At 48.8% G+C, this 18,072-nt stretch overlaps 1 protein-coding gene across 1 annotated transcript in view; it reads right to left on the bottom strand.

Moving 5' to 3' along the window:
• Positions 1-17,625, bottom strand: part of cacna1fb (calcium channel, voltage-dependent, L type, alpha 1F subunit) — a 22,382-nt gene extending 4,757 nt beyond the window's left edge. Inside the window, exons 1-39 of the mRNA XM_007543703.1 lie at positions 17,528-17,625; positions 16,641-16,746; positions 16,130-16,269; positions 13,684-13,838; positions 13,459-13,611; positions 12,540-12,736; positions 12,354-12,457; positions 12,121-12,272; positions 10,641-10,712; positions 10,437-10,518; positions 10,166-10,192; positions 9,937-10,097; positions 9,624-9,849; positions 9,342-9,549; positions 9,153-9,273; positions 8,954-9,029; positions 8,824-8,872; positions 8,690-8,750; positions 8,075-8,177; positions 7,010-7,139; positions 6,051-6,110; positions 5,876-5,982; positions 5,299-5,386; positions 5,091-5,198; positions 4,968-5,020; positions 4,742-4,888; positions 4,471-4,672; positions 3,447-3,605; positions 3,264-3,374; positions 3,103-3,186; positions 2,827-2,955; positions 2,450-2,515; positions 2,195-2,286; positions 1,957-2,116; positions 1,744-1,871; positions 1,483-1,579; positions 1,046-1,148; positions 687-788; positions 476-606 (exon numbers count right to left, since the gene is read on the bottom strand). Coding sequence (XP_007543765.1) covers positions 476-606; positions 687-788; positions 1,046-1,148; positions 1,483-1,579; positions 1,744-1,871; positions 1,957-2,116; positions 2,195-2,286; positions 2,450-2,515; positions 2,827-2,955; positions 3,103-3,186; positions 3,264-3,374; positions 3,447-3,605; positions 4,471-4,672; positions 4,742-4,888; positions 4,968-5,020; positions 5,091-5,198; positions 5,299-5,386; positions 5,876-5,982; positions 6,051-6,110; positions 7,010-7,139; positions 8,075-8,177; positions 8,690-8,750; positions 8,824-8,872; positions 8,954-9,029; positions 9,153-9,273; positions 9,342-9,549; positions 9,624-9,849; positions 9,937-10,097; positions 10,166-10,192; positions 10,437-10,518; positions 10,641-10,712; positions 12,121-12,272; positions 12,354-12,457; positions 12,540-12,736; positions 13,459-13,611; positions 13,684-13,838; positions 16,130-16,194 — 4,269 coding nt within the window. The 5' untranslated portion in view covers positions 16,195-16,269; positions 16,641-16,746; positions 17,528-17,625. The remainder of the gene's footprint in view (positions 1-475; positions 607-686; positions 789-1,045; positions 1,149-1,482; positions 1,580-1,743; positions 1,872-1,956; positions 2,117-2,194; positions 2,287-2,449; positions 2,516-2,826; positions 2,956-3,102; positions 3,187-3,263; positions 3,375-3,446; positions 3,606-4,470; positions 4,673-4,741; positions 4,889-4,967; positions 5,021-5,090; positions 5,199-5,298; positions 5,387-5,875; positions 5,983-6,050; positions 6,111-7,009; positions 7,140-8,074; positions 8,178-8,689; positions 8,751-8,823; positions 8,873-8,953; positions 9,030-9,152; positions 9,274-9,341; positions 9,550-9,623; positions 9,850-9,936; positions 10,098-10,165; positions 10,193-10,436; positions 10,519-10,640; positions 10,713-12,120; positions 12,273-12,353; positions 12,458-12,539; positions 12,737-13,458; positions 13,612-13,683; positions 13,839-16,129; positions 16,270-16,640; positions 16,747-17,527) is intronic.
• Between the last annotated feature and the right edge of the window lie 447 nt (positions 17,626-18,072).

The raw sequence follows: 18,072 nt of genomic DNA, 5'->3' as shown, positions 1-18,072 counted from the left end.
TGAAGTTTTACCTTCCTTTAGTTTAGTTTCTTTATTTTTCAGGTTATTGTCTGAGGATAAATGTGGTTCAGTTTCATCACTTAAACAATAAAATATTAAAATCATGATAATCATCAGGTTTGATGCTTCCTGCTCTAAACAGCTGAATGTCGTCAGGTTTCAGTGGATTTAGGTGACTTTTGACCTGCTGCTGCACATTTTCACGCCAGGGAAAAAATGTGCGTATATTTATGCAAACTTTGACGCAAAGTTCATTTTTATACATGCCGACTTGTGTGTAAAATATGGCGCCGCACATTTTTTGAGCGTACAAATGATTTATACATGAGGCCCTGGACATTATTCTCACATATGTTGATGCATTCTGCTGCAGAAGTCATATTTGACCTCTAGGTGGCAGCTAAACGTTTAAAAAGCTTCTGAAAAGCTCCGAGTTTCTGAGACAACATGGAGAAAGACGGCTGAGCGGGCTAACCTGAACAGCAGATGGATTCGTAGAGTCAGACTCTCCCGTCACGTTTCCTTTTTCCTTCCTCTTCCTGAACTTCCTGAAATAATCCTGAATGAGGAAAGTTGCATAAAACTTCCCGACGGTGACTTCTTCCTCTGCAGACGGAGAGAGAGAGGTTGAGTCTGCGGACTGGCGGACGGAGACCCGGCTTGTCCCTGCAGGCTGGTCGCTCTACCTTCATGTGGCGGGATGACCTCATCCAGCAGCTTCGGCTTCATCCGCTTCCAGATCTTCTTGATGATCGCCCTCAGCTCCTCGTTCTCCTGTTCAGGGTTACCTGTCCACAGCACCCAGGGGTCGGAGTCAAAGACAGGTTAGAAGTTCATACCTGAACCATCTCAGTGTTGGTCGGAGCTGGTGTTAAACAGATTAAAGACAGAAGCACAGCTGAAAAGTCACTACATATGCAGATGATACTGTGATTTATGTTCCACGTCTGGCTAATTCAGCAGAGCTAACACGTCTATTTTCTAATACAAACCATGAAAAAGAAGTCTAAGCCGAGTCATCCTCCACCTAAAGGTCATCACGTACCTTCGGTCTTGATCTTGAGCGCGGTGCGAACCAGAGCGAACAGTGTGGCGTTGAAGGTCACCATGCCGTCGGCGTTCAGAGGCATGTTCATGGCCACCAGGCGCTGCGGTGCAGAGGAAAAGGGCGACTCAGGTTCTGTTCAGGGGGTAACAGACAGAACCAAAACACGCCTGCAGGAACTCTGACTCCTTTAGTCTGAAGGACAAATCCTAACAGTCCATTGCTAACTACTGATTAGCTGTAGCTTTGCAGTTCGGTTTCAGAGAAATACTGGAACTTCTGCCGAGCATCAGTAGGAACCAAGAACCAGAACTGGCTAAGAACAGAACCGGCCGAGTCCAGTGTAGCACTTCACACTTCCCCAACCGAACTAGACTTTCTAGACAAACAGACTGGAGTCGGTTGAGACGGACTGGAGTTGGGTTAGTCCTCCTTACCTTGCAGGCCACTCTGTGCGGACAGAGCTTGCCGAACCCCAGAGGAGGCTGGATCCTCCGGAGCAGCGCCACCACATCCAGATGTTTGATCCGACCTCTGAGGACACAAAACACAGATCAGTGATTCCAGTTTCTCCTCCAAATGACAGCAGCAGAACTCAAGAACATCTCAGATCTATGTAATCTGAAGAAGCTCATCATAAACTGAGCTCACAGAACAACTGGACCACTGACAGGATGCAGAACCTCTGCAGAACCTACTTGGCTTCTGGATCGTACTCCGACCAGATCCTTTTAAATTCATCCAGATGATGCGGCCCCAGGATAGACCAATCACGCGTCAGATAGTCGAAGTTGTCCATGATGACGGCAACAAACAGGTTGATGATCTAAGTGAGAGAAAGAAGTGCGGTCAGGTTCTGGTCCAAATGGAGGAATGTCCTGGGAACATTCTGGGAATGTTCAGGTTCCCACCAGGAAAGCACACAGCATGAAGAAGCTGATGAAGTAAACGATGGCGAAGTTGCTTCCGCAGCTGAACTCTTCTCCTGGTTCGTAGTCCGACTCCGGATCGCAGCGTTTCCCTGGAAGGCTGGCCAACATGATCTCCTGCCATGCTTCACCTGTGGCACACCTGTTCTCACACACACACACAGGTAAACCAGCAGACTCCAGGCGCTGAGCATCCAGACGGAGAGGAGAAGCCTCTGACCTGAAGAGGAGCAGGACGGCCTGAGGAAACGTCTGGAAGTTGTTGTTTCTGTTGATCTGAGTGTAGTCCTGCATCGCGATCTTCCCGAACGTCTGCCAGACACAGCAGAGGGAAGAGTTAACCCGAAGACAGTCAGAACCTGGTCCTACTGCGTTCAGGTTCTGGGGGACATGCAGAACCTTCCAGAACCTCATCAGCTCTGGTGTCTGGACTCCAAACAGCAACCCCAACAGGCTTACCTGTGTGTGAACTCACCTGCATGCCGATGACAGCGTAGATGAAGAAGATCATGGCGATAAGCAGAGCGACGTACGGCAGCGCCTGCAGGGAGAGGATGGGGAGCGTCTCAGCCTGACCCGGCGCCCAGGAGCCAGGCAGCGGGGCTTCAACCCGACTGAAGGTTTGTTTGATTATTGATCTCAGTGATTTTCTGGAGTCAGTCCACCTTCTGATCCACTTAATTCAAGATTTTCAGGTATTTAAGACGTTTTGCCAACTTCCCTCGTTTACTTCATGCTCTCTGGTTAGCCCCGCCCCTGCTAACCCGGCCCCTGCTAACCCGGCCCCTGCTAACCCGGCCCCAGCTAGCCTGCCCCTGATAGCCCCGCCCCTGATAGCCCCGCCCCTCTAACCTGCAGTGATTTGATGAATGTCCACAGCAGTGTGCGAATCCCCTCCCCTTTATTCAGGAGCTTGACCAGTCGCATCACTCGGAACAGGCGGAAGAAGGTGATGGACACCCTGGAGCTGTCCTCGCCGCTCTGAAAACAGAAACATCTATTAAGTCCTGCATGAAAGTTGATTTTTAAACTTGAGACGTGATTGTTTCATGTCTCAAGTTTAAAAAATAGAAATTATTAGTGGGATTTTGGATAGTGATGATCATTTCACTGTGATCTGCTGCTCACACTGAACTCTGTCACCACGATGTCCACCACACTGCCGACCACGATTAGAGCGTCGAAGGAGTTCCAGGCGTCCACAAAGTAGTGCTGCAAGGACAAGGAAGACATGAGACGCTGTGCAGGATGCGTACCGACCGATTGTCCGTCTGCATTCGGTTCTGCACCCGGAGCCGCAGGGCCAGAAGCTTCAGCAGCATCTCTACGGTGAAGAGTCCAGTGAAGACCATGTTGAGGATGTCCATGACGTAGCTGAAGGTCTTGGACTGCTCGTAGTGCTGCAGCAGAGAAAGCACTCAGCTCGCTTTGGTCCGACTGGATCGGCTTTGACTAACTGGACCAGTACCGACCTGCACAGCCAGTGTGACGGTGTTGAGCAGAATCAGGACGAACATGACGTACTCGAACCCCGTGGAGTTGATGATGGACCAGAACTTGTACTGAACCGGGTTCTTTGGGATGTAGAGTTTCAGAGGCTGAGCCTTCAGGGCGTACTCCACGCACTGACGCTGAGACAGAGGCAGACAGCAGAGATGAGGCAGGAGACATGGGACAGAGTGTCCTGCAGCCCAGCGATTGGACCGAGAACAGGAACTGATCCAGCAGAACCACCAAACTAGAACAGCAAAGAAGTTTCATTTTCTGTCTGGAATTATTCCAGACATTTTATGGAAGCCGACAGAACTGTTTGGATCTGAATCAGGTTTTGAGAGTTTTCTCTTGGTTTACTTCTGTTCCACCAGGTGAACCAGACAGTGTTCAAAGTGGACTTCACAAGACCAACAGATCCAGAACCAAATCAAGCCAATGATACAGAACCAGGACCAGCTGTGGGAGGAGCTCTGTCCAACATGGTGGACAGTCCCGGCGTTTCTGACTCCAGCAACAACCAGGAGACTCATTCTGTAGTTGTAGTCCTGATCTGAAGCAGAAACATAACTTTCACTACGCGGAGATGCACACAGACTCGAGACGGACGTCCACTGACCGCCCAGGTTTGGGAGCCATGAGGCTTCGTTCACCCAGCAGGTCTTGATGCTTGATGATGATTTTTTGCTAAAGTGATTTTTTTTCTGGGTTTAGAAACCATCAAAGAAATGTGGAGGAACATCAGGGAGACTTCCTGAGGCCTGACTGACGAGGAGGAGGGTACTGCTGCTGGGTGGACCTGCAGCCAGTTGAGACGGAGGGTTTAGGAACCAGAACTGGGACAAAGACGACCCGGTTCTGTTGGACACTTGGAGCTCTTGATAGCCTGATGTCCTCCATCAGCCAGAGTGAATATTTTTCTGGACAAAGTCTCATGTAGACATTTTGTCCTCACACTGATTTGGACTTTCGCTGAGGTTCTGGTCCAATAGGACCCAGTCTTACCTGGTTCTTGTCCAGCTCACAGTTCTTGTACTCCTGCTCTCCTTGCTCTCTGAAGGTGATGATGACAAAACCCACGAAGATATTCATCATGAAGAAGGCAATGATGATGATGTAGACGATGAAGAAGATGGAGATCTCCACCCGGTAGTTGTAGATCGGTCCTGAGTTCTCGCCATTGGCGTCGATGGCTTTGTAGAGGAGTCTGGAGAACCAAGAGACAATCGTTCAGAGCCAGCTGAGGGAGAAGAGCTGATGGAGGTGGGATACTGACGCGGGCCAGCCCTCGAAGGTGGACACGGTGAAGAGCGCCATCATCCCCATCAGGACGTTGTCGAAGTTGAAGTCACTGTTTAGCCAGATGCGCTCCCTGACCATGGGGTGGCTCACGTCTCCGTCCTTGTAGACGACGAAGGTTCCTCTGCAGACACACACCTGGTTCAGCCGGAGCGGAACCAGAGCCGGACCAGAGCCGGACCAGAACCGCCTCTCTGACTCACTTGCACTGTTCCGGAGTGCTCTTGGCCTCGTCGGTGCAGCGGTAGAACTTCCCCTGAAAGCAGAAGCAGAGTGAGGCGGTGGCAGCGCCAGCCTGGGCCGGTGGACGGCGGGCGGAGAGGAACCTTGAAGAGCTGGACGCCGATGCAGGCGAACATGAACTGCAGCAGCGTGGTGACGATCATGATGTTCCCGATGGTCCGGATGGCCACAAACACACACTGGACCACATGCTGCAACACACACACAGAGAGACTTGACACCTGGACGACCAGAACCAGGCCAGAACCTCCTCTGAGGCCCGACCCGGCCCAGACCCTCACATCCAGTTACCTTCAGTCCTTTGGCCCTGTTGATGGCTCTGAGAGGTCGCAGCACCCTGAGGACTCGAAGGATCTTCACCACAGAGATGGCGCTGGAGCTGCAGACACAGAGGAACCAGAAAACTTCTGATGGCACCAGAGAGGAGAAGATCCTGGTGACCCGGTGCTTTCTTACTGTCTGAATTTATTCACACTTCCGTAAAATCGACATGCGTCTGCTTGAAACTGATTCTAAAGAAAGATGATTTTCTAAAGCTAACTTGGGGATAACTCTGACCACTAGAAGGCAGCAAAGTTCAGCCAATGTGATTGTTGGTAAGTCTAACCCAGGGAGAGAACTAAAACATGCAGGATGACTCTGGAAAGGAGGATCAACAGGCGTTGGTGGTCAGCATGCATGGCCTCCGTTCACAGCAGGAGTCCATGGAGACGGAGGGCTCCTCTGCAGTAGAAGGTAAAGAGCTGAGCGGCGAGGTACGAGTCCCTGGAGGAACGAAAGCATCTAGAAAGATGTTTCTGGAGGAGATCAGGCCAGAGTCTTGCTACATGTGTCCTTGGTTAGAGGAAGTTAAGGTTTAAATACTGACTGCAGGAAGAAGGAGACGAGTGAGACGCTGACGACCAGGAGGTCCAGCAGGTTGAACCAGTTCCTGCAGAAGGATCCCTGGTGGAGGAACGCGCCGTGGACCGTCATCTGACAGAAACACACAGGAAGTCACAGGGGAAGCTCTGGGCCAAGACTTCCTGCCGATGGACGTTTACCTTCAGCAGAATCTCCACGGTGAAGATGGAGGTGAAGGCGTAGTCAGCGTAACCCAGAATCTACAGACACAGGAAGTTCAGACTCAGACAGGAAGTACAATCATGGTCAGGAACACATCCCTGTTCAAATCTGCTGCAGGTGAGCCGAGGCCTCAGTGTGGACCAGCAGTCATCATGGTGAACCTTCTGCCTGGGGTAATTAAATCGTTATTTCTTCAGCGTGTTTTGGGTGTTTTTGAAATCTGCGTTCACTCAGCTGGTCTTGCTGCTAACTGCATCTTCGCTCCTGCTACTAATTCATCCGACCGCATCAGATTTCTGTGTGAACGGTTTGCGACCCCATGTTAGCAAAGATGGCCGCCGTCTGACTGGATTGTAAAGTTGCTGAGAGCGACGCCACGGTCACCAGATGGTTGGCACACAAAGGAAGAAAGCTAACGGCAACGGCACTGACCGACTTCTGACCCGGTTCTGTTTGGAGTCGGACCAGGAGCGATGAGGTTGGGTGTGATGCGTTCACTGACTCAGACTGGCTTTCATCACTTCATTACCATCATTTATTCAGACGATGTTTAGATTCACTGTCTGGATTCTCGTTTTATGACGTAAAAGTCGGACAAAGTGCGGCGTTCAGACGGCTTGAAAGCCATCAGATTTATTTCCAGATCAAATTCATTTGAGTGAAATTTGGGCCGAGTTAAGTGGGTCACAAATCAGAACCTCAAGAAATCTGAGTTCAGAGACGAGCAGAGTTAGAAACAGAGACACTGTGTGTGTGTGTGGTAATTTTTCTCTCTATTCTCTTATTTCTGCCTCGATGACCCAGTTAATCACTGACCCGGTCCTGCCCTGAAACCTTCTGAAGCCCCGCCCCTCCCGATGCCAACCCAGAGGCTTACTGATGACATCACCTGTGACATCACAGAGCTGGGTGTTAGTGAGGAGGCTGTGGGACTCACGTTGTTCCTGAAGGAGTGCGCTCTGATTGGATCCTCAGCAGCCAATGAGCAGCTGCTGAGGATGATGAAGACGAGGATGAGATTGGTGAAGATGTGGTGATGAATGAGCGTGTGGCAGGCGACACGGATCCTGCGAACACAAAGACGGAGACAAAAGAGTCAGGTCTTCACGTGGAACCAGAATCAGCTGGTCTCTGGATTCTGTACGGATCAGATAAATAAAAACTAAAGTTTCAACACAAGTAGAACTTTCTGAGGGTTCTGGAAGAACCGACCCACAGAACCACAGCACTGATGGTGCTTAAGAGTCAGTTTGGTTTTTCTTGGTCTCAGAGTCCATGAAGGCAACTTCATGGACTCTGAGACCTGGGTGGACCTGTGACCCACCAGGCCCATTCAGTCGCTTCAATCTAAGGTCAAACTCTGACCTCTGGTCCTCCAAACCTCAGTCTGGGTTCGGTTGATCTGAACTCTGGTTCTGTCTGAATGTGAACGCCAAGCAGACTGGAGACCGCTCCAAAAGCAGGAAGTGGACTACAGCACAGGGCATTCTGGGTAAATACAACAAACGCTAACGTGTTAGCCTAGCGCTAGCAGCAGAAATGGCTCCTGGTCTTTAGCCTAAAGAGAAATCCTCCAACCACTAAAATCCTCCATCTTGTTTCCATCTGGTGAAACAGGAAGTTGCTCTCAGTGTCTTCAGAGGTTTTTGTGTCGTTTCCTTCAGTGGTTCTTGGTGCAGCGCCCCCACAGGCCAGGAGGGGAACAGGTTGGTTTGACTAAGAACCACAGCAGCTGGAGGTGGAGCAGATGTTCTGGTTCCAGTAGAACCGGGTCTATGAGGTGGAAAAACCTTAGTTCACTCAACTCTAAGAGTGAACTAAGGTTTACCGACTTATTTACTACAAGTTTATCTTTCAGAAACTCATACATTTAAGTTAAAAATCTAAAATTTGCAGGATAGGGTTAGGCTTTGAGAATAGAAGTTAGTTGACACAATGAAGGTGGCTGAAATGGTTTTTAGTGTGTGAAGGTCAGTGAATGCTGAGATGCTCACACACTCACGGGTTTGTTTTGCTGAGACAGAAGAAGGCGCTGCCATCTGGGATGGGAAGAACTTTCTCTTTAGGAGGAGCAAGGTCGGCCATCTTCAGCTGGACGCCTCCATCTGGGGAGAAGAGAAGGCAAACATCTGTTTGGACAAAGAGCTCATTCTACTGACCTGGAGCTGAAGGTCTGCCTGGCCAAGACGATAACAGGCCTGAACTCTGGGGGTTCTGGTCTGCTTTTAGAACTGGGCTGGACCGATGGTTCAGCATCTGTTTGGTGAAACCAACATCTCACCCTGAACCTCCAGAACTCCTCATCCCTCATTAGTTCCCAGAATGCCTTTCTGGACCGTTCTGAAATATTTGTCCATTTGAACAAACCAACTGTGTCTCCAGAACCTGCAGGACTAGGGCATTCTGGTTCTGGTTCATTTAATAGATCCTCACTGTCTTTTACTAGAACAGTTTTGGGTTTTAATTTGGAAAAATCGACTGGACCGAAGACTGAAGCAGAGATTCTGCTCTGGAGAGTCAAATGTTGTCCTAACATGGCTGCAGAGAGCAGTTCTGGTTCCTGGTTGGTTCGATGGTTAACGGATCATTTAGTCAGAACGTTACTGTGAGAACGGACCGTCTTCTCCTTCAGGAAGCTCCTCTTCCTCCTCATACTCTGTATCTTCATCGATGTCCACCTGAAGAGACAAAAGAGCGTTAGAAAAAACCGAGGACACGTCAGAGACCTGGTGACCCTGGTGATCTGCTGACCTTCACTTCTCCTTCGGCCTCCTGCTCTCCCTCACCCTCCGTCTTCTTTCTGCGGAGGAGAAAACAGGAAACTATCAGGCGGGATAAAATCCAGGTTTTCCATCTGCTTCTCTATCTCTCCATCGCTCACTCTTTCTTCTTGTCATCCCCATCGCCTCCAGCCAGATTGTCCACGGCAATGGCCAAGAAGACATTCAGCAGGATGTCTGCTGGTCGATAAGGAGAAGATGTTTGGGGAGTTCTGATGGATGGATGAAGAGTCAGCTGAGCAGAGCTCTCCAATAATAAAGCGTCTGATTGACCATGTGTTGGTTTGTTGCTATGGATACAGTTGCCACAGATGAAGAGGATGACAAAATAAACGCAGACGATCATCCCTGGGAACACAGGGCCGCCGTACGCCATGATGCCGTCGTACATGACCACATTCCAGTCCTCACCTGTCAGGATCTGACACACAGTCATCATCAGAGACACGCCCCCTCAGCTGGTGACATCACCTGCTGTTGCCGTGATACCTGGAAGCAGGTGAGCAGCGCCTGCGGGAAGGCATCAAAAGTGCTCCGCTTGGTCTGTGTCTCATCGAAGTTAAACTTTCCTCCGAACAACTGCATGCCGAGCAGAGCGAAAATGATGAGGAAGAGGAAGAGGAGCAGCAGCAGGGAGGCAATGGACTTCATGGAGTTCAGCAGGGAGGCCACCAGGTTGGACAGAGCCGTCCAATGGCTGAGGAGACACAGGGACAGCATCAGAGACCAGGAGTTTGGGTCCCACCTGGAGGCCCAGGTGTGACCTCTCACCGTGTGACCTTGAAGATGCGCAGCAGGCGGACGCAGCGCAGCACAGCGATTCCCAAAGGAGGCATGATCTCCAGCTCCACCAGGATGGTCTCGATGATCCCACCGCACACCACAAAGCAGTCAAAGCGGTTGAAGAAGGCCACGAAGTAATGCGCCAGACCCAAGCTGTACATCTTCAGCAGCATCTCCACCGTGAAGAGAGACAGCAGCACCTTGTTGGCGATGTCTGCAGACGGAAAAATGACCTCACCAACACCGCCCAACATTTGTCAGAGAGAGGCCACCAGGTGGCAGCGCCGAGGCGGCCGCTTACCCTGGACTTGAGTCAGCCAGTCGGGCTGGTTGTAGTGTTCGGAGGCGCTGAGTGAGGTGTTCAGAAAGACCAGCAGGAGAACCAGCCAATAGAATGTCACCGATTTGACAGCGGTGCGGCAGTTCCTGCGACAGACTCGGTTCCAGCGACGCAACGTCCGGCTGAGACAGAAAGAACCCTTCAGCAACCGGAACGTCTGAAAACATGACTTCCTTCTGCAGAAACTCACCAGCAGCTGATCTTCATCACAGAAGCACTGGAACACAACAGACTGAAGTCAATTTACTGCCTGGAGGTGGTGCTGGATGACGAGGTCATGTCTTCTGGTCAGTGGTGGTTACTGCTAACTAACTAGCTAGCTTTGCTAACTAAGTCACTAATTATGAACATTAGTTCCACTAATGCTAAAGTGCTCTACCAATATGGCCTTTAGTGGAAGCTAATGTTAGCAAAGTCTTGATTAAACTGTAAAAATGCCAGAGACAATGGAAGAAGGCTACCAGCAGGCTTGACAGCAGTTGGTGTGTTCTTCATCGATGTTCTCCGTGTTCTCTGAAGCCGTCTCACTCGCTGGAAGACTCGCTAACAGACAGAGGGAGACGAAAAGCATTAAGGTTTTGACATTAGCATTATTGCCCTCCATCAGTGTGTGACTCTTTGTGTCCACCATCTGCTGTGGACCATTTTATCTGAAACTGACTCACCATGAGTGTCGTTGGAGTGACTGAACCAGCCAAACTTCCTCTTCTTATCGGACAGATCCCCCAGGGACGGCCCTGAGACACAGGAAGAGACGGAGTCATTACAGACCTGGACCTGGACAGGCGGGACCAGTTCGCTTATTCTCAGGTTGGACTCCTGAGAATAAGCGATAAATTCTCGATAAGAATTTGCAATAAATGGGGAACTTGAAGGTGTAAATGGACTGAACTTATATAGCGCTTTATCCAATCATTTTGACCACTCAAAGTGCTTCACACTAGAGTCACATTCACCCATTCACACTCACAAACGCTCACACATTTATACACTTTGGGGTTAAGTGCCGTGCCCAGGGGCACATCGACACATGGCAGGAGGAAGTTGGAATCGAACCTACAACCTTCCAATCACAAGACGACGACTCTACCCACAGGTCGCCCACACAGTCTGGTGGTGAAGAAGGAGTTGAGCAAGGAAGCAAAGGCTTCCGTTTAAGATCCAGAAGGAATGACAAGCAGCTGAAATATGTTTCCTCTACAGCAGGCATCCTTGACTCCAAGCCTCTTTGGACCAGAATCCTGCAACTTTTAGACACATCTCTGCTTCAACACACGAGTCAAATAATGACGTTGTTAGGGGGACTCTGGAGAACTGGACCAAACACTACGGAGGTGACTCAGCCATTTGGGTCAGGTGTTTTGGACCAGACAGATCTAACAGGTACAGAATACCAGACCTCAATGACTGCACTCGAAGACTCCTGATCCACAGGGAAGACGGGCTCTGCCTTACAGGTCAGGAGAAGAGGTCCATCACAGAAGATGAAGGACAGATGGACGGAGAATGATCCAACCAGAGCCTTCTCGCCATCTGTTAATGGGAGCTACATGTTTCTGAAGGTTCCAGAGAGAAGATGTGCAGAAGTCTAGCTGTTTTAGGTGTGAGCATGTTGCTCATCAGAACCATGATAAGAACCTGTGCCCTGAAGGTTGAGGACCTCAACAAGCCATCGGAGTCTGATCCTCTCAGAAAGCAGCAGTTTTGGATGTGGACCTTGAAGGAGACCTTCAGTGTTTGTGCTTCTTGATTGTCCAGTCTGACCCGTTCACCGTTCTCCTCTCTGGAGAGATCCATAGATGATCTACTGAGGTCAAAGTGGACCTGAGGACGGCAGTACGGTTGTCCTGTGTGGACATAATTTTGACATCAGACTCCAGAAGGCACATCTGACCTCTTCAGCTGTGTTCTTGATGTTCTGATTGATCTGGATCTCTTCGTGACCCGACTAATGCTCAGCTCAGTCATGTGACCAATGGTAAGCCATGTCACATGACCTGATTCTGCAGCTCTCTCCTTTGATCCAGAGAAAATCCTTAATCTGAGCTGATATGGAGTGCTGGGCTGAGTCTGGATTATCTCTCTCTGAACGTCAAACTACTGAACTGAAGGATGAAAACACCGACTCACTAGAGTCTGACTTACGTGGGTTACCGTCCTCGTCCAGTTCATCCATGTCCTCCGCCTGAGTGATCCAGTCCATGTATCCACACAGATCCTCCTCCATCTGCTGCTTCTCCCGGAGCTTCTGGAAGTCTCCCCGGGCTTTGGCCTTCTCCCTCTCCTTACTGAACTCTCTGAAACATTCAAACGGCATTCATTTAGAGTTGAGTTCTGGTCCGGTCCTACCATCAGAATGTTCTGGGAGTTGAACTGACCCGCTGAGGACTCCCAAAACCAGATTCAGAACAAAGAAGGATCCAAAAATCACTAGACTGACAAAATATACCCAGGGCAGCTCAAAGCCAATGGCATCGTTCATCTGCAGAGAGAGACGAGGAGAAGGATGAGGAGATGTGGACACATCTCTGAGTACGGGAGGACAACTGGAGGCGAGTCCTCACCCAGTACAGCACATCGGTCCATCCCTCCATGGTGATGCACTGAAACACCGTCAACATGGCAAAGAAGAAATTATCGAAGTTGGTGATTCCACCATTGGGACCGTCCCACCGGCCCCGACACTCAGAGCCGTTCACAGTGCACTGGCGACCATGTCCGGCAAACGCACACGGCACCGGCTCGTCCTCCACGTAGTTATCTGGAGACAAGAAGGAGAATCAGTAGAAGAAAAGTCACTGAGGAGACAAGAAGATGACGAGGCAATACCCAAAAAAGACAACTTCCTAAAGAGATGACAGCCTGGGCGAGACAACACTATGAAGAAACATTTTCCCTGACAGTAAATCACTAAATATCAGTGTTTGACAATTGAATGCTTGTTCCCTGAAAATAAAATAAATCCTTCCTTATCTTATTTGTTTAAGATAAGGTATTGTTTAAGAGTGAAGACTCGGCCAGAAGCCAGCAGTGTTAGTCATGATCGGATGTGTGAAGGATGTTTGGGAGGTTTGTGGTTTATTATTCCAGTGGTTGCTTCAGCGCCCAAAGCTTCCTGAATCAGGAGGCTTGTAGAATCAACATGGGAGTCTCAACCTGCCGACTGTTCAGCAGAGCCTGCAGCTCCCAAAGCCACCACAGGTTCCGTCCTCTCATGAAAATCCCTTCATCCAGGTGAAGGGATCTTCAAATAAACATGTTTGGTGTTTTATTTCTTTGTTTTGGACTCAACTGGTCAAACCAAATCTGCTAAAGGCCTCAAAGAGAGATGAACCAGAAGGGAGTCACTCTTCATCCTTTCAGCAGCTGAACATTTAGGAAAGATCACCCAGACAAACCGAGTGAAAGTATCTTCATGATTCTCTCTGGATCTTGTGAGGAGTGAGTGATTACAGGTGTGACCAGTCCATTTGTGTACAGCACCTGTCCCGATGTAATAGCAGGTCCTGTGCATACGTCCAATGAAGAGTTCCAAGCCAATGATGGCATAGATGATGATGACGAAGAGAACCAATAGAGCGATGTGTAGCAGAGGAACCATTGCCTTCATGATGGAGTTCAGGACGATCTGCAGACCTGAAGAACACACAGAACTGAAGACATGTTGGACACACATTGTCCAGTCAGGTCCCTGTCCAGGAAACTCACTGGGGACTCCAGAGACCAGCCTGAGGGGTCGTAGCACCCTGAAGGCTCTCAGAGCCTTGACGTCCAGGCCTCCCGGCTTCCCTGGCATGTGGTGAGTGGTTGCCTGCTCACCACTTGACTTATGAGTCATCGTCTCCAGGACGACGCTGAATAACCTGCACAGAAAATGAAAAGTGAAACATCAGTTACATGTTGTACTTCTGAAGGTGTGGCTTCTAGGAAGGAGGAGTTGGTATCCCCAGGAGTTTCCTCCAGGTGTCTCACTGTTCAGGTTTGCATCCAGTTAATATGTTGGTTTCTGTCGGGTCCCTGAGGACTGAGTAAACTGAAACTACCCACCATGTGACCCTCCATCGACTGCTGACCTGGTAAAAACCAGCCCCTTTCTCTACACTTTGCTCCGTCCAGAGGGTCTGGATGAATATTGAGAAATGTTTGTTTTCTGGAGGTGTAAACTCTGTCAAAGTTCAAAAAGATTGTCTCTGATTTCACTCAATGCTAATATCTGGCCATGACGTATGTCATGCTAACCCTGAGGGGAGTAAGGTGACTACATCTTTGCCAGCAATAAAATGCTTTAATCACTCCTCTTTAATTGCTAGACGAGATGAGTCGAATGTAGTTGCGTAGAAAGGTGATGGAAAGGTTAGGAAGTCACAGGTCCAGGAGGGAAACCCAGACGTTCTCTCTGCAGCTCACCCTGCAGGATCCCAACGTATTCCTGGATAACAAGGATAACCAGTCCCACCTTGGAGTTTTGGATCCTCACCCACTGGGAAGGACCAGGAAAACCTCCAACTGGAGGCGTCCAGATGATCAGATGAAGCTGGAACCCTGTAGAGCAGCAGCAGCAACTCTGCAGAGGAGACTCCTTTCAGGTGCTTGTGTTTTGGTTCTGGTTCTTTTAGTCCTGGTAGGCATCTCAGGACCATAGATGAAGCAGTAAATCCTTTTAGCTCGCCACCACAGATCAGGTGTCCACCGAGACCTTCTCCTCATCCAGGCGTTGCAGCTTACATCCAGTTTCCTGCAGAATAGCATGAAGCAAACTCCAGAAGGTCCATTGCTGTCTCTGATGCAGTGAAGTGGAGCAAAGCATCCCCAGGGAGAGTTACCATGACAACAGCTTTATCATCACCAGCATCATCATTGCTCCGAGGACGTCCAGTCATGTTTCGTCCTGCAGTGAGGACAGAGGGTGAAGCTCCAGGTCTGCAGGCTCGGAGCCAACCGCTCCATCATCTCCAGACTGAAACATTTCAGCTCAGTCAGGCTGGATGGATGGAGAACATCATCTTTCAAGTCTGGACATGGAATCTCTATTGCAACCTCGGCAGCCATTGTTCAAAATGGAAATAATGTTTGTACTAAAATGGACAGTAGCTTTTATCAGTAGAGGCACAGCTGACAAAAAAGTTTGGCTCAATAATTATTAATTCACTAAACAAGAATCTCTTAGCTCTGCTAACGCGAAACCGCTACACCTAAAAAAATTAACAGAAGCCAAAAGTAACCATTAAGTTGACTGTCTGTCTGTGTCTCTCACCTTCTTCTCCTTCCCGTTGATGACTGGTGTGAGACCCGTGAACAGCAAAGTTCCCCGTTTCTGATTCTGCTGCATTTTATTACTTTATGAACGTTATGATCAAAGTGGAAAACATGAGTTGATATAAAGTTAATCCATTAATCCAAGTCATGAAAATGAGGAATATCTGATGGTAGTAACTGGTTAAGCTCTCCAGCAGTCCTTAAAGGGGTCGCACTGACCTCGTGTGCACTTTTACAAGATTTTCATTTTTTGTGGTTCTGGGAACTGACGGTCTGACGGGACACCCCTATCTCTTCCCTGTTGTCTAACCGTGACATCTGGCTCAGTCTTCCTGAGCACCGAGTTACGACTACAGCATAGTTAAAGGGCTTAAAAATGACAGCCATCTTATAAAATTTCTGTTATTTTGAAATTAAAATGGCTGATGGGAAATCTGAAAAACAATCAGTCTGAGAGGTATGCATGGTAATGTTTATGTTTGCATCCACACTTCAAAGATTTTTGCAGTAACATGCTGCACCATGACGGTGGTTGCTCTATAGGGTTCTGAAGAACTTCTGAGGCCAGAACCAGAACCCCTCCAGTTACACTGACATCCTAAACTCAGTTGTGTGCTCTGGGCTTTCCTCGGGTGTCAGAGGACCGCTGGAGGAACAACGATCCTCAGCTGGCCTGGGAACCAACACTTTGGGAGGATCTGGTCCCAGTGGCTGGAGAGAGGAAAGTATGGGTCTCCAGGCTGCTGATGAATGGATTTTATTCATAAAATCATTGAAAACTATGAATCACTTCACTTCAGATATATAAACTACTGAAATAAAGCGGGTCAGAACCTGGGACTCACACACAGAAGGATTGAAAGGCCTACAGAGACCTCCAGGTCTTCTGTGTTCCTACCCAACAATGACGATGACGAAGTCCAGTAGGTTCCAGCCGTTACGGATGTAGGAGCTGGGGTGCATCACCAGACCGTAGGCCAGGATCTTCAGGAAGGTCTCTATGGTGAAGATTATGAGGAAGACGTACTCCACTTGTTCCTGAAACACAGAACAAGGTCCGTCAGAACTGGACAGCAGAACACGTGATGGGTTCTGGTGACAGGAGAACATGGACTGGATAATCTCAGTAAAATGTTTAAGTCCGTTGGGTGGAAGACCAGTGAACAACATCTCCTGAGTTCAGCTGAGAGCGAGGCACAGCCATCACTCCAACAGGAAGTGACTGTGTGACAACAGGCTCGGTCTGTAAATGGAGGAGGACGCTGAGAGCAGAGAGAGCTGGAGCAGCAGAACAGAAAGTCCTCAGAGCCGATCACAGATCTGTCAATCATCCGCTGCTCCGGCATTTATCCTGCACCGCTGCCTCCACAGCCCCGGGTTCTCATTCTGGAGGTCAGGCCTTCTCTCACCAGGTCATGGTTGGTGGAGTTGGAGTCATCTTCAGGAAATGGTTTGGAAACTCCCAGAGCCACGCAGTTAGCAAAGATGGCTAACAGGATGAAGATATCGAACGGTCTGAGAAACAAGTTCAGGAAGTTCTGAAACTACCAGAGGAACTGCCTGATCCTACATCTGATCTGTAGCTTCCTGTTCGGTCAGGAGCCTTTAATGGCCCCAGAACCCATTTCTGTCTCCCGCTGCTGGAGGACTTCCTGGTTTCTGTCCAATCAGAGAGCAGAGACACATGCCCACTCTCTTTCCCTTCCAGTAGTCTCCAGCTCAGCATGGTTCTGGAGACACTGGACCTGGAGGTTCTGATGACCGTGTCAGATCTCCCACAGAAAACAATAGCTGTGTTTCCATCAGTGTTTTTTATTCGCATTTTGAAGTATCGCATTAAAAGTGGTTGATGGAAACAGCAAAACTCAAAGATTTTGCACTTGCTTGAAGTGGATTTTGGGTTTTCTGAAAAATAGTTCATTAATGGGAGATGGACTCACATTTGCCCAATAAATTCTGACTTTGCAAACTTTTTACTGTTATTGCAGCTGCGTGTACGTCCACATCTGACCAAATTATGCTAGCCTGGTTAATTCATTCCAGACCAGGGGATGGAAACACTGCTAATTCGCATTTTCTCTATTTGTGATATTTTAAATGTTTGCTCAGATTTGCATGAAAATTGGGTGAAAACATCTCTCTGTAAAACCAGAACCATTTGCATGTGATGACACCAGAGGGTTCTGATGCCAACGGAACCAGAATGATGTCAGGTTCAAACTGGAATTATAAATAATGTGTAACCATGGTTACACATTATTTATAATGTTCAGGTAGCTGATTGGCTGAAGGATACTTCCACTCGACAATGTGAAGTGCGGCGCGTCGGATCGGGTTGTTGAGCTTCAGACAGAACAACGCTCTGGGGGCCCGTTGGACCTGGTTGCTGCCCTGCACCTGAGGAGGAAGGTGACAATATCACTTACATCATCAGTTTCTATGGTAATGTATCCGGTTCAGAGTGAAGAGCCACCACATCCTCCTAATGAGAAAGTTTTACAGAACAAAACGGATCGGTTCTTCAGATGTTCTAGAAGAACCAATTATCATGGCCTCTGAGGTCTGGGGCTGCAGAATGTTGAAGATATTGAGATGTTTCATATGTTCATAAAAATACAGCTGACTTCAGAGTGACCACCAGATCTCTGGCTCTCATTTCATCCCATCATCATCAAGTCAGAAGAATCAGAACCACTTGATGTCAGCAGAACACTGGTATAGGGTTCTGGTCAGGAAAATGACTGAAATAACGCTGAAAGATTTTATCATTTCTGCAAATGAAGGACATGTTTATCATTTAATATCTGAACTTCTCCATGGCATGTTTTCACTTGATGTTAG

Source organism: Poecilia formosa, unplaced genomic scaffold (assembly GCF_000485575.1).
Source record: "Poecilia formosa unplaced genomic scaffold, Poecilia_formosa-5.1.2 Scaffold882, whole genome shotgun sequence".
Taxonomy (NCBI): domain Eukaryota; kingdom Metazoa; phylum Chordata; class Actinopteri; order Cyprinodontiformes; family Poeciliidae; genus Poecilia; species Poecilia formosa.
This window is presented reverse-complemented; position numbering and strand designations above follow the sequence as displayed.